Here is a 16,478-nt window from a genome sequence, read left to right as displayed (position 1 = left end):
GTTAGTAACTATTTAGTAGGCCTGTATAAGAACTTCACCTTCAGGAAAGCCACTTTAAGTCAGACAACTTAAGTGCAGACTGGAAAGTGCTCTTCCATAGTCTGTAACCCCACATATCACAGCCATAGGCTTTCTCAACTCACTGAAAATACCTTTTAGAAATATGCTCTTCCTGGAATAGATTGTTTCCTCATAGTCCTCAACTCTGCTGATACACTAATCCTGGACATTTCCCCTCTAGAACTGAGACAATAAATTTCTGTTGTTTGGGCTTCCCTGGTAGCTCAGTGGTAAAGAATCCGCCTGTCAGTGCAGGAGACATAAGAGATATGGGTTCGATCCCTGGGTTGGGAAGATCCCCTGGAGGAGAGCATAGCAACCCACTCCAGTATTCTTGACTGGAGAATCCCATGGATAGAGGAGCCTGGCAGGCTACAGTCCATGGGGTCACAAACAGTAAGACATGACTGAGTGACTAACACTTTCATTGTAATTTGAGGTTGCAGCTGCCTCCTAAAATCACTGAAGGCAGAGTTTATATTTCTTATCCTCATCCTCTTTGTTATTCTGAAATCATTCCCAAGAGGAAGAACGTACCATTTTTACTCCTCATTTAAAAATCTAAAGTTAGTAATTCACTATCTGAAATCACTCCAGATGGTGACTACAACTATGAAATTAAAAGATGCTTGCTCCTGGGAAGAAAAGCTATAAGCCTAGATAGCATATTAAAAAGCAGAGACATTACTGACAAAGGTCAGTCTATTCAAAGCAATGGTTTTTCCAGTAGTCATGTATGGATGCCAGAGTTGGACCAGGAAATCAGTCCCAAATATTCATTGGAAGGACTGATGCTGAAGCTGAAGCTCCAATACTTTGGCCACCTGATGTGAAGAACTGACTCACTAGAAAAGACCCTGATGCTGGGAAAGATTGAAGGCAGGAGGAGAAGGGGACAACAGAGGATGAGATGGTTGGATGGCATCACCGACTCAATCGACATATGAGTTTGAGCAAGCTCCTGGAGTTGGTGATGGACAGGGAAGCCTGGCGTGCTGTAGTCCATGGGGTCACAAAGAGTCGGACACAACTGAGCAACTGAACTGAACTGATCCATCATCTGATAGCGTGGTTAGTATGAGAAAACAGCTTCACCATCAGTTAATTCATTGCTCTGCAGCTGAAAACACTTCTGATCATTAAAACCACCAGGCAATGCATGAGACAGGGTGCTCAGGGCTGGTGCACTGGGATGACCCTGAGAGATGGGATGGGGAGAGACGGGGAGGGGGGTTTAGGATGGGTAACACATGTACACCCATGGCTGATTCATGTCAATGTATGGCAAAAACCACTACAATACTGTAAAGTAATTAGCCTCCAATTAAAATAAATAAATTAATTAAAAATAAATAAAACCACCAGGCAACTCTTATTAATTTTCAGAGTCCTAGGTAACTGTCTTGGAAATTCTGATTCTGTACTTCTGAAATGGGGTATGAAAGTAGATGTTAGAAGAAGGGACTGAACTTAAATAAGAAATAGCTCCAAGCTTCAAGAAGTGAACAAGGGAGCATGCCACACATACAAATAACTATATATAAGGACATGGACTTGCCTGGTGGCTCAGATGGTTAAAAATCTGCCTGCCATGCAGGAGACATGGGTTTGATCCCTGGGTCAAGAAGATCCCCAGAAGGAAATGGCAACCTACTCCTGTATTCTTGCCTGGAGAATTCCATGGATAAAGGAACCTGGTGGGCCACAGTCCATGGGGTTGAAGAGTCCAACAGGACTGAGTGACTAACACTTTGACTTTTCATATATAAGGACAACTGTGAAATGCGCTGATATCTTGAAGGAGAAAAGGATCATAATCAGGCAGTGGTACGATCATAATCAGGAAAAGATTGACAAAGAATAAAAAATTTGATGACCTTCAGTCACTCCTTAAACAGACATAAAATACTCACAAGCCAGATACTATACATATCCACTGATCAAAGCCAGAAACCTGGACTCTATACTTTCTTCTCCACTCTCTATGATCACAACGGAATCACTGAGCCCTGTTGATCTGTACTTCTGAATATTTTACTAATCCTTTCCTCTCCTTTCATACTGCCTCCTTATTTCCGGTCTACACTACCGCAATAATCTCAGTGGCTCCCTTGCTCTAGATTTACCCCTGCTGCAACCATTCTCTGCACTGCCACTGGACTACTAGGTTCTTAACTGCGAACATAATCACATCTGTTCTCAGGCTGAAGCATGTCAGCAGCCCCCATCACCGAGCTTTCTTTTCTATGTGTATAAGGCACTCCACAATGAGGGTCTAGCTATCTTCACTAGTCTCATTCTTCCTCCTCCACATTGTGTACTCCCAACGCCAGCCAAACTGGAACCACCTTGAAATTCCAAGTGTGCTCTGCCCTTACATGTCTGTCTTGCTTCGACTTCCCTCCTTGCCAGCTCCACCTCCCCCAATGATTTCTGCTCATTATATTCCAACCCATCTTTTAAAGTGCCCGGCACTCAGTTTTCTCCTTGACAAAGGCTACCTTTATATTCTCTCCCTACCATCCTTGGGGATGTCATTTGGATGACAAGATTATTCTCTTACTGGTGTAAAGTTTACAGAACTTAACCCAGTGGGTTGTGTTTATTTGCTGACATGTCTAAATCCTCTCTAGTCTGTGATCTTATTCACCCTTGCCCTCTTATGCACCAAGCAGAGTGCCTGGTTCACTCTGCACTTAAGATGCATGAATGAGCAAGTGTACAAGGGTGGCTACCATCTTCTCAGAATCTAAGACCAGAGAGCACTACTTTTGAGTAACAGGAAAATGTAAATTCAAACTAACAAACAAAAGGCTCATTACAGCTCTTTCATCATGTAAAAGAACAGAATGTTGGACTAGATGATTAAAGGTCTGCTGCTGCAATTCTAAACTTCTAGGAGTCTATATATTGTTTTCTACTTTACCTTTTAAACTAGGAAGATGGCAAAGCTAAAGAAGGACAGAAACTACTGGAAAATGATTCAGAGGATTACAATCATTTTCAAAGTAGACAGAAAGCCAAAGATAATCAAAAAACAAAATAAAAAGCTCTATATTAACTCCAACTTGTAAGAACAATGATTCTGACCCAAGTCAAACTATGATGGGAAAGTACAGCCCACTGTAAAACCTCAAGAGAGAGGCCTTATTTGGTGTCTTAATTTCTCTGTTAATGTAAGTCCTCACTTAAACTACATCACATTTCAAAGGAGGCTGCCTGTTAGATAATTGCATGTCCCCAAGTACACAGTCATGGAAGTTGAAACAAGAGTCACAAATGAGATTACTCTGTTAAGGTCATAAAATAATTCAAACAAATTCCAAACAGAACCTTTGATCTGAAATTTAGTTTTATGTTCTGATCTCCTGATAACAGCCCAGCTTTGTGAATTCTTAACTGTGTTCTCTTCTTTTCATATTTGTTCACAAGTAAAATCCAGTGAAATTTATCCATTACTTTAAAACAGAATTCGTAAAAGATCTCTGCTATATCACTTGAGTTCTACTAAAAATAATATGTGTGGAATTTAGAAAGATGGTAATGATAACCCTGTATGCGAGATAGCAAAAGAGACACAGATGTATAGAACAATCTTATGGACTCTGTGGGAGAGGGAGAGGGTGGGATGATTTGGGAGAATGGCACTGAAACATGTATAATATCATATGTGAAACGAAACGCCAGTCCAGGTTCGATGCAGGATACAGGATACTCAGGGCTGGTGCACTGGGATGACCCAGAGGGATGGTATGGGGAGGGAAGTGGGAGGGGGGGTTCAGGATGGGGAACACGTGTACACCAGTGGCGGATTCATGTTGATGATGTATGCCAAAACCAATACAATATTGTAAAGTTAAAAAAAAAAAAATCTGAACAACCAGATCGCCCAAGAAACATCTCCATATTATTAAATAATCTCACAAACGATGTGACACCATGATGAACTAAAAGAAAAAAGTCCTCAGGTTTTCACCTCTCTCTTCATGGTATGTATCATATGAGCTGTTACACACAAAAAAATGTTGGGGAGGGAGGCAGAGGAGTCAGTATTTAGGAGGGGTGAATAGTGGCGAATATTCTAACCAAAACGAAGCAGAATGAATAACATATCTCATTCTTAAACAATCATTTATTAAGTACTGAAAATAAAGACCAAAATATATAAAACTAAAAAATTGGAAAAGAAAAAATTTGCATGGCTACTCCCTCCATCCCAAACACGTTCCATCAACATCATTCAGATTCTGTGGCTCAAACCAAGTTATTAGCAGTGACAGATTTTGGCTAAAAACCTCAGTTCCGGAGGTTCCGAGACAAGTTATTTAACCTGTTTTTAAAAGTCCCTTTCTTCATGTGAAGAAGAGAAAAAGAGGACAGTTGTCAAATCTATATGCCAGGACGATTTTGAAGATTAAGTATAATAACCTATACACAGATAGGCACAGACACACAGATGTGGTAGAGGGCAGTTTTCTTGCTTTAATGGTGGCACTTTTATCTTTCCAGGAATAACTTTTTGAACATCAGTCTTGTATTCCTTCACAAGTTAAAGATAAGGGCGCAGTGGCACTTATTCTTTCTTCTCTCCTTCTACTGAGTCTGGCACTTTGGTGAGGGAATGTTATTGGCATCTAGACACATATTCGTGATGTGCCCACTGTATGTCCATGGAATGTGGTATTTGCTATAGTTTGAAATAAGTCCCTCCAAAATTAATGTTCAAGTCTTAATCCCCAGGACCTCAGAATGTGACCTAATTTGGAAATAGACTTGTTTCAGATGGCTCAGATGGTAAAGCGTCTGTCTACAATGTGAGAGACCTGGGTTTGATCCCTGGGTTGGGAGGATTCCTGGAGAAGGAAATGGTAACCCACTCCAGTACTCTTGCCTTGAAAATCCCATGGACGGAGGAGCTTGGTGTAGGCTACTATCAATGGGGTCGCAGGGTCGGGCACGACTGAGCGACTTCACTTTCTTTCTTTGTTTCAGATGTAGTAAGTTAAAAATGAGGTCATTTGGGACTATGGTATGCTCCCAATCTAGTAAGACTCGTTTCCTTATAAGAAGAGGGGACACAGACACACACACACACAGGGAGCACCCCATGTGATGACGGGGGCAGGACTGAAGTGCCGTAGCTATAAGCCAAGGAACCCTAGGGATGGGCAGATCACAGGAAGAGGTAAGGAAAGATTCTTCCTTAGAGCTTTCAGAGAGAGCTTGGCCTTGCCAACACCCTGATTTTGGAATTCTGACCTCCAGAACTGTTAAATAATCAGTTAATTATTAATTGTTAATTTCTGTTTTCAAGACACTCAGTTTGTGGTACTCTGTAACAACTTCCCTACGAAACTAATGCAAAATCTACTACAAACAGAAGCACAGATGTACATTACACGTGTTTCATGCGCACACATTTCTTTGAGTCACGAAGATTTACAAAGTGTTTTGGCAACTATTAGCCTGCTTGAGACTCGGAACAACATTACTGTCCCGCTGAATAAACTGAGAAATGTAAAATCAAAGAAGTTATAAAAGAAGGTCTACTCCTATGCTTCTATGCCAAAGACTTCTTTTGGAAACTACCACCTTTTCTCCTTGAGTTACTGGCTGGCTACAGCCACATTTGTGGTCCACCCTTGGCTGATGTATATGGACTATATGCTATGCATGTGCTGTGCGCAGTCGCTCAGTCGTGTCTGACTCTGTGTGACCCCATGGGCTGTGGTCCGCCAGGCTCCTCTGTCCATGGGATTCTCCAGGCAAGAATCCTGGAGTGGGTTGCTGTGCCCTCCTCCTCTGTACTAACCTTTCTCTTAGCACAATTATTTTCCCTTTATCAGGTTTTTTATCTTTGTTTAACAACTTTTCTGAGATAAAATTCACATTTTATAAATATATTTTTGTCTTTTAAAAATATATAACTAAATGGCTTTTTAAAATATTCAGGGATGTGCAACCACAAGCTAAGTTTAGAACATTTTTATCACCCTCAAAACAAACTAGTGGTTCTGCCCAACTCCATGATCTAATACTTTATAGCACAGAAACGAAGTCTTGTGAATAATAAATATCAGAGTCATTGCATTCTTATCACATACTGGACAGTATTCCAAGATTTTACACATATCAACTAATTTAGTTGACACAATTCTATGAAGTACTATATTTTTCTTCATAACACTGAGTTCTTTAGCTCAAAGAGGTTAAATAATTTGCCCAAGGCTATTGAGATCATAGGTGGTGGCACTGGAATTTAAATCTAGACAATTACAAAACAAGTGCCAATCACTTAAAGCTGAAAGTTAATTTAAACAAAGCAAAACTATAGTAAAGAGGAAGCACAATGGTCTGATAAATTATGACACGGGAGTTAAGTGACATGGATTTTCTCTAGGACTTGATAAGTTTGCTATGTGAATCCTTTCAAATTCCACCTTCTTGTAACATTTCAACACATTCTGGGGATTGCAACTATTTCTTTATTCAAAGAATTATGATTTAAAATGAAACATATGCATATCAAACTAGAGAAATAGTGTCATGAATTCCCATGTATCTGTGATACATCTTAAATAATTACCAGTACATGGACAATCCTGCTTCATGTATACAGAAAATACACATAGTGGATTATTTCAAAGCACATCTTGAGGTACTACTGATAGCGATCTTTCTTCTATCCCTAAAAAGATCTGATTGAGTATGAAATGCATCTAATTCCTTTCTTTCAAGTAGAATCACTGGCAGTACAGGAAGTAATCCTAAGAAGGGTTTTTATTATCAAAAGAAAATCAAAGGACATTACCAAAAACAATTTCTCAAAAATTACTAAATAATCTCTAAATGATATGTTCTTTGAAATATGAAAACATCTCAGGCACATATAGCAAGAATTAAGCAACTAGAAAGATGTTTGATAAGGTTTTGAAAACTAAGGAAGGATTTTATGCCTATCATGATAATAAATATTACTTCTAAGTGTCCTGAGAGGCCAAAAAACACAAAAGTAGAAACTTGTAAATACCAACAACATACCTGTTTATCATCCAGCAGATCAGGCTCCCCTTTACTAGAAGCAGAGCTGACATCATCTTCATCTGAACTGTTGCTGACTTCCTCTTCATCTGAAGGAAGGTCACCAAGACCAAGGTCCAGATTACTGTGTCCCTCCTGGGATGCTCCAGAACTGCTTTAATAGAGAATATTGCCTTAGACACCCTTGAGAACAAGAAATCCTACCAAAAACAAACTGTGAGGGCTTCCCTAGTGACTCAATGGTAAAGAACCTGCCTGCCAATGCAGAAGACACAGGTTTGAGAATCCCATGGACAGAGGAGCCTGGTGGGCTACTAGTCCATGGAGTTGCAAGAGTCAGACACGGCTGAGTGACTCACACACACTCACACACACACGCACACACACACACACACAAACTGTGTAAAGTAAGCAAAGCACATCTAAGGGATCTGGAGGGATGGAAAGAGTCGGATTAACCAAACTCTCCCTTCTCTTTCCCCATCTCAGTTGTCAAAAACCCAAATTCATCTTGGATTTAAAATGGATCTTGAAAAACATGTTTGTTTGTTTGTTTTTTACAACAAACCAGTGAATATAACATAAAAAAGGCAGACTCACAGAAACAGAGAACAAACTAGTGGTTACTAGTGGCAGGGGGAAGATACAATACATTGGGTGTAGGACAGACTCAAAGGTATTGCACAACATGGGGAATATGGCCAATATTTTGTAATAAATGTAAATGGAAAGTGATCTTTAAAAATTGTATAAAAAAACAAAAACACCACCCAATGGGGCTTTCCTGCAGGTCCAGTGGTTAGGAATCCACCTGCTAATGCAGGGGACACGGGCTCCATCCCTGGTCTGGGAAGATTCCACATGCCAAGGGGCAACCAAGCCCGTGAGCCACAACTACTGAAGCCCACACAACCTGGAGCCTGTGCTCCGCAAGAAGAAAAGCCACCTCAGTGAGAAGCCCATGCACCGCAACCAGAAAGTAGCTCCTGTTCTCCGCAACTGGAGAAAGTCCACAGCAACAAGGACCCGGTACAGCCAAAAAAATAAATAAATACAACAGGATAAATCTTAAAGACAAAAAAATAGACCAAACCTAACATGTACTTCTGTGATAAGAAGGTAAGGAGCAAGTTTCCCAGATGCCCCTATTCTATGCTCTAATATACCCTTACTCTGGATAATCCGGTCTCTACAAACACAAACCAAGAAGCCTCGTAAGAGGTGGCCTGGGTTACTGATCACGTTAATGTTTCAACTTTAGGAGAGGTGTTGCTTCCTTAGGCCTCAGAGGTTCGTTTTTTTTAAAAGCAATGAACAAATCTGTAAGTACTGGGAGGTAATGATGGTAACCATGATGCACAGTCGACGTGCTATTGTGAACACGCGCCCACCTCTCTGCTCATCACTGCTGCCTTTCATGTAACCACACCTGAGAATGGGCACAGAATCCCCAGCTTGCTCCAGACCTGCTGAATCAGAAGCTCTATAGAGACACAGGGCCCTGAAGGGATACAGGCTGGAGTTTGAAAACCCTTGTACAAGGCCATTTATCAACTCCTCCTCACCAGCCTGACATCAACAACATTTCTCACTCTGTACTGAGACAGAATTCTTGAATCTAAAAGACATTGTGGCAATCCAATCTGTGAGGGGAATTCCATAGGAAAGCTCCCAAGGAAGGCAACAGAAGTAATTCTAGCTTTAGTTGTGAAGACTCAGGAAGAAAAGGACTGTAGTAACGGCTTTCCTGTTTGTAGTCTGTAAGAATATTTGCCGAAGAGAAGAGTCAGGAAAAGATCCATAGAAAATCACCAGGGAAAACACTCAGGCAGAATAAGGCGACAGTTCCATGCCCTGTGGCAGGTTTCTTTTCAGGTCATGGGCAGGTCACTCAACCGCCAAGATTCCTAACAAGTCATGAGATTTTCAGATTCCTAACAAGTCATGAGATTTTCTAACGGGAATCTTAAAAGTTAAATTTTCTGCCAGTTCCTGATTACACATTGTAGGATACAGACTTGCCTCAGAACCCATTCCTGAAGCCCAACTGTTATACACACCAGTTGGATGGAGGCAGAACGCCAAAAGAACACTCCCTCCTGCCAAAGTTACAGTTTCCTATTACTCAGGGGCAGAGGGTCTCAGGGAGTAATATCACAGTCTCAATTAGGTGGGTGCATATCTTATCACAGCTCCCCCTGACACAGAGAAGATTCACCCCTGGGGTGGTGGGTGGGGTGGACAGCAGAGCGGTCAAATCACTGGCAATATTCACTTGTCTCTTGGTGCAGGGATAGGAGCCCAACCCAGCTGGGTAATTAGGTGATCGAGATGAGAGACATTCATCCCTATAAGCAAAAGGAAATATACCTTCAACTTGCTTTTTATCTTAGTTCTTAATCTCTTCACATCCTCTGAAACTCTGCTCCTCAAAACATATTCCGTCTATTAGCAACTTCAGCATCACCAGGAAGCTTTTTAGAAAAATAAAACTGCAGTCCTGCCCCACCCCAATGAATCAGAAGCTGGTTTTAACCAAACCCCAGTAATTTGATTTTTTGGATCAGCCTATCCATGAGTTCTTTAAGATTCAACAGTATAAAAATTCCAAATAGTAATACAGCTGTGGCACCTATGAGGAAATTAGGTTTATTTTGTCTAGAGAACACTGAGAGGTGTTTCCTGGATTAACATTTGGAGAGCTACTTTTATTTTTTTCTGGAGAGCTATTTTAAAGAAGACAACAACCAGTTGGTTGCCACATCCATTCATGGACACAAAAGTTCATAAAAGTTAACATTTAAGAACAAGGGGACAAGAAGTAAATAAATAAAATATTTAAATAAGGACCAAAGGAATAAAAAGCTTTAAATATTAAAAACAAGGATCAAAATGTACCTCCATACAACTTCAGGAGATTTTAGTTCTGAAAATTGATTACCTAGAGAAAACCTTCCCTGGCCATCCTCTACCTACTCCAAATTAGATTATCTGGCTCTTCTCAATCCTACATGCTCTTACTCGGTGGTACATTTTTTTTCCTCTCATTAAAATGTAAACTGTTAAGGACAAGGAAATTGTCTTTTTCAGTTGAACTGCCATCACATTATTTGATATATTTTTATTGAATGAACAAAAAGGATATTAGAAACCAATGGGTGTTAAATTGCAGAAGTTCAGATAATGTATGTGGTATTGGTGATGCCAGATAAAGGCCTGGAGCAGGAGGAATACGGGAAAAATGATGGTTTTTAAAGGAAAAAGGATCTCTGGGCATCATCATCAATGGTACAGAAGAATGCTGGTATTCACAAAACAAAAAAACCATTTTGCCTACCAAAGGAATCTCTTGTGAGTAGTTAATAGGAAACAAGCTTGGAGAAGATGACAGGTGCCAAGCTGTCAAGAAGCATGAAGAGTTTACATGCATCTTACAGGCCTTCAGCAAGGAGACTGAGACCTTCCAGTGGACCTCAGAGATCTCCTCAATATATCTTCAAGATGCATGTCACTACCACACTTCTTTCTTTTTTAAAAAAAGTCTTCAGTGGGTTTGTTACAATATTGCTCCTGTTTTATGTTTCACTTTTCCTGGATGAGAGGCATGTAGGATCTTAGTTCCCTGACCAGGGATCGAACCTGCACCCTTTATACTGCAAGGTGAAGTCTTAACCACTGTACTACCAGGGAAGTCCCTATACATCTTTCTTATTAGTGCCAACAGAGAAGACAATGGCACCTCTTCCATCAGTCAAGTTTTGTAAGCACAGTACCTACCCCTCTCTCCCCATATCCCACCCCCTCCAAGCAGAGGAAAGGATATCGTTGTTTATTAGCATCAGTGAGGTCACCTTGATGATTTCAGAGCCTAAGTCGAAGCTAAAGCAGCTCCCCACATACCTGGATGGTAAATTGTAGAGATCAATTATGGTTTCTGAAGCTTAAGAGGAAGGAACTTTTGTAGACCAAAATAGGGTTTTGCTGCTGCTAAGTCGCTTTAGTCACATTCGACTCTGTGACCCCATAGACGGCAGCCCACCAGGCTCCCCCGTCCCTGGGATTCTGCAGGCAAGAACACTAGGAGTATTAATTTTGTAACCTCAAACCAATGAACTGAAATGGAGCTAGGCAGAGTGACAGAAAGGGAGGAAGACCTAGGAGGTTATTTCCATAGTGCAGGCAGCCTGAGCCAGGGTGGCTACATCAGAAATTGAGAGGAAGGGCTGAACATATAAGGAAAAAACATCACCAGAGCTAGGGTAAAGAGGGGGCAAAAAACTCAAGTCTTCCTTCAAGGTTTCATGAACAGTCACCAGCAGAATGAGGGAGACACATCAATTGAAACAGAAATATACCAACAAAGGACCTGATTTTAAAAGAAAGATAATGGAGTCAGCAGCAAAATCAGGAAAGATGCCACCTAGAACCCACATACATGCTCATCTCTACATGACTAAACAGAGAAAAACTGTTGATTACTCTGTTTTCCCATATAACCGTGAACTTTCAAACCTATCTAATAATTTTAGATTCTTGATAATGAAACATGGATTTCTTGCCTATGCTAGTCACTGAGTTCAGGCTCCTACATTCCTTACACTCCCTTCGCACTCTCAGAAAGATAACATCCTAACACAGTCTGCTTTTAGGGTTAAAGGGACAAGATATAGTGTTTCCTCCACACTTTCCTGCCTAGTTATTACATAATTTGACAACTGAAATAAAAGGACAGAAAGCTGCAAAACCAACCAAAACAGAGTCACAATTGGGCTCTCCTTTTGCAGGCCATCCTTTCCAAAACTATACTAGGATAAAAACAGAGACAAGGAGAGCCAGAAGTAAATTTCTACTAATTTAGGTAACTGTTCCCTCAATCTCACATGCCAAGGATCCTTGCAATTGGAGTGGTGATTATTTACTGTCATCACTTAAAAAAGAAAAAATTGAAAAAAAAATTTGTTCATGTTATTTTCTGTATATAAACAGTACATTTTATACTGGAAGTATATCAAACTTCTCTTTTTATCACATCAAGGATGATCTCTCTTTTTAAAAAGTAATTCTTAAAAAAAAAAAAACACCTCCTATTTTATCTATTTCCTCAAAGAGTTTTAAGAAACATAAAACCTGCACGGAGCCAAGCTAGGCATAAAAGTTGCCAGGGTTCACCAACAAAACATCCTTGTGAACCTCTATTAAATTAGAGTCTAGCAAGGGGAGGGGAGAAAGCCAAGGATGGCACAGAAATGAAAAGAGGAGCAGAGTCAACAGAACACGTTTTCAAAGCACTGAAAGCAGTTTTGGCAAATCCAGGTATCTTTTACCTCTCTTGCCTGTGATCTTATTTGGAGCCCCTTAAACAAAGAAAATCCTCCTGCAACACAGGAGACCCAGGTTCGATCCCTGGGTCAGGAAGATCCCCTGGAGAAGGAAGTGGCGACCCACTCCAGTATTACTGCCTGGAGAATCCCATGGACAGAGGAGCCTGGTGGGCTACGGTCTATGGGGTGGCAAAGAGTCGGACACAACCGAGCAACTAAACAACAACAAAACAAAGAGTATTCCATGTAATTTCTCCAAGTGTGAAAACAAGAAATTCACTCCCATATTCTCACCTTCAAAGTTTCTCTCGCATTTTCAAGTGACAACACGTAAATCCAACTTTCTGTCATCTCTCGTCTCTTCTTTCTACTCCTGGACCAAACTGAACAGAACACCTGCTAGTCTTCAAGATGTCAAAATTCTTTTGCAAATGCTGTCTCATTATGACTTGGTGATTATGTGCTTCCTTTAGCTACTTTCATATTTATCACCAAGTAAGTGGGGAAAATGACCAAGGAAAACTTGAAGGATGAATCAGGAAAAAAATTTTTAAATAAGTCATATATTATAAAATGTAAAGTATATAAGACAGGTTTACAATTTTCACTGGAAAATTGTTTCTATTTAGTTTCCCCAGAAAACTTTTTACTCTTTCACTTCAGTTCCTTTATGGAACTGCACATTCCACTGTCAATTTGAAAACTAGGCTTTAAATCAACAACAACAAATTTTAAAAACCATTCATCTTCTTATTTTCAGGTCCTCTTCTCAATTATCCAGTATGTGTGGAATTTTCTCTACCCACTATGCACATGACTACCCCCAAAATAAGAAAGATTTCTCTCTACTTCTTTTAGGAAATACGGAACAACTCGGGAATTTGCCCTACATAACATTTTCATCCTCTAATAAAGCAAGACTCATATAATCAAGTCATGATTTCAGGTTTTCCAAACACGAGATCTTGCATGATTATTTTCTATCTGTGCAGAGCCAGAGTGATAGGACATAAAAGCCAAGAGATAACAAAGAGTTTGAAACAAATTTATCTGACTTCAACAAAGCTCAAGTTCGACAAGTGTAACCCTTCTGGGCTCAGATCATCTGATACGTCTTCTTCATTGCTAACTGTTTTGACTAAAAATAAACACTGATGTCTCCATAATAAGTAAGGCTGAGACTTTTATTACTGATTTCAGAAAAAGAAATTACATACACACCCACACACACACACACCCACACCCACACACAAACACACACACACACATAGATATAAAGAAAGAAAAGCAAAAGGGAAAAATGATTGTCTGAGGAGGCCTTACAAATAGCTGAGAAAAGAAGAGAAGTGAAAGCCAAAGGAGAAAAGGAAAGATATCCGCATCTGAATGTAGAGTTCCAAAGAATAGCAAGGAGAGGTAAGAAAGCCTTCCTATGGGAAAGACTAGAGATCGCTTCATGAAAATCAGAGATACCAAGAGAACATTTCATGCAAAAATGGGCAAAATAAAGGACAGAAACAGAAGCAGAAGAGATTAACATGAGGCGGCAAGAATACACAGAAGAAATATACAAAACAGACCTTAATGACACAGATAACCACAATGGTGTGATCACTCACCTAGAGCCAGACATACTAGAATGAGAAGTCAAGTGGGCCTTAAGAAGCATCACTACGAACAAAGCTAGTGGAGGTGATGGAATTCCAGCTGAGCTATTTCAAATCCTAAAAGATGATGCTGTGAAAGTGCTGCACTCAATACGCCAGCAAATTTGGAAAACTCAGCAGTGGCTACAAGATTGGAAAAGGTCAGTTTTCTTTCTAATCCCAAAGAAAGCCAATTCCAAAGAATGCTCAAACAACTGCACAATTGCACTCATCTCACATGCTAGCAAAGTAATGCTCAAAATTCTCCAAGCCAGGCTTCAACAGTACATGAACTGAGAATTTCCAGATGTTTAAGTTGGATTTAGAAAAGGCAGAGGAACCAGAAATTAAATTGACAACACCTGTTGCATCACAGAAAAAGCAAGAGAATTCCAGAAAAACATCTACTTCTGCTTCATTGACTATACTAAAGCCTTTGACTGGGTGGATCACAATAAACTGTGGAAAATCTTAAAGAGACAGGAATATCAGACCACCTTACCTGTCTCCTGAAAACCTGTATGCAAGTCAAGAAGCAACAGTTAGAACTGGAAATGGAACAACAGACTGGTTCCAAACTGGGAAAGGAGTCTGTCAGGGTTGTATATTGTCACCTTGTTTATTTAACTTATATGCAGAGTACATCAAGAGAAACACTGGGCTGGAAGCAGCACAAGCTGGAATCAAGATTGCCGGGAGAAATATCAATAACCTCAGATATGCAGATGACACCACCCTTATGGCAGAAAGTGAAGAGGAACTAAAGAGCCTCTTGATGAAAGTGAAAGAGGAGTGAAAAAGTTGGCTTAAAATTCAACATTCAAAAAATGAAGACCATGGCATCCAGTTCCATCACTTCATGGCAAATAGATGGGGAAACAGTGAGAGATTATTTTCTTGGGTCCCAAAATCACCACAGATGGTAACTGCAGTCATGATATTAAAAGATGCTTGCTCCTTGCAAGAAAAGCTATGACTAACCTAGATAGCATATTAAAAAGCAGCAGAGACATTACTTTGCAGACAAAGGTCTGTATAGTCAAAGCTACAGTTTTTCCAGTAGTCATGTATGGATCTGAGAGCTGGACCATAAAGAAGGTTGAGCATGGAAGAACTGATGCTTTCAAACTGTGGTGCTGGAGAAGACTCTTGAGAGTCTCTTGGACTGCAAGGATATTAAACCAGTCCATTTTAAAAGCAATCAATCCTGAATATTCATTGCAAGGACTGAAACTGAAACTCCCAATATTTTGGCCACCTGATGCAAAGAGCCAACTCATTAGAAAAGACACTGATGCTGTGAAAGATTGAAGGCAGAAGGAGATGGGGACGACAGAGGACGAGACGGTTGGACGGCATCACTGACTCAATGGCCATGAGTTTGAACAAGCTCTGGGAGATGGTAAAGGACAGGGAAGCTTGACATGCTGCAGTCCATGGGGTCACAAAGAGTCAGACATGACTGAGCAACCAAACAACTGTATATATGTGTGTACGTATATATATAATTGAACACATGTATGTAGTATATTCAGAGAAGGCAATGGCACCCCACTCCAGTACTCCTGCCTGGAAAATCCCATGGATGGAGGAGCCTGGAAGGCTGCAGTCCATGGGATCGCAAAGAGTCGGACACGAGTGAGTGCCTTCACTTTCACGCACTGGAGAAGGAAATGGCAACCCACTCCAGTGTTCTTGCCTGGAGAATCCCAGGGACGGGGGAACCTGGTGGGCTGCTGTCTATGGGGTCGCACAGAGTCGGACACAACTGAAGCGACTTAGCAGCAACAGCAGCATGTAGTATATTGACTTTTTAGAGTTAAATGTTTTGATTAATAACCATAAAATATAAATAAATAAAATCAGTAAAATAAGGGATAGCACAGGAGATGTTTGTTACCAAAAAGAAGTTAAAAAAAAAAAAAACTTTCAGCATAAAATGTACATAATTAGTGTTTTTACTCATTGTCAATGAGTAAAAACATCCAAGCCTTTAAAACTTAGGTATTAACATCCAAGCCTTTAAAACTAGCAAGCTGGAGATCTATAGCTTTAAAAAAACAAACCACAGGAAAATATCCAGTGTCCACTGAACTGTAAACTAGATTATTTAAAAACTGGCTTCAGAAAACAACAAATAAAACAACACAAAACTAGCTTTGCATAATGAACTTTGAAAATCAGGTCTGCTTCATTTTCCAGGGGCAACTTCTACCGTCATAAATTCCACCATCATCCCCTTCCCCAGAAACACATTTATTACTAGGAATTTTTTTGCTTATTTAATTATAATTGAAGGATAACTGCTTTAAAATATTGGTTTCATTTCTGTCTTACATCAACATGAATAAGCCTTAAGTGTACACATGTCCCTTCCCCCTTGAACGTCCCTCCCACCCTTTCCCACCCC

General features: G+C 40.2%; 1 protein-coding gene across 1 annotated transcript in view; it reads right to left on the bottom strand.

The window, feature by feature from the left end:
• The window catches only part of FGD6 (FYVE, RhoGEF and PH domain containing 6), a 107,892-nt gene that overhangs the window by 56,332 nt on the left and 35,082 nt on the right, over positions 1-16,478 (bottom strand). The window contains exon 3 of the mRNA XM_040234261.1: positions 7,102-7,255. Coding sequence (XP_040090195.1) covers positions 7,102-7,255 — 154 coding nt within the window. The remainder of the gene's footprint in view (positions 1-7,101; positions 7,256-16,478) is intronic.

The sequence above is a fragment of the Oryx dammah genome, unplaced genomic scaffold (assembly GCF_014754425.2).
Source record: "Oryx dammah isolate SB20612 unplaced genomic scaffold, SCBI_Odam_1.1 HiC_scaffold_29, whole genome shotgun sequence".
Classification (NCBI taxonomy): Eukaryota; Metazoa; Chordata; class Mammalia; order Artiodactyla; family Bovidae; genus Oryx; species Oryx dammah.
The sequence above is the reverse complement of the archived record's forward strand: the minus strand, read 5'-3'. Positions and strand labels throughout refer to the sequence as shown.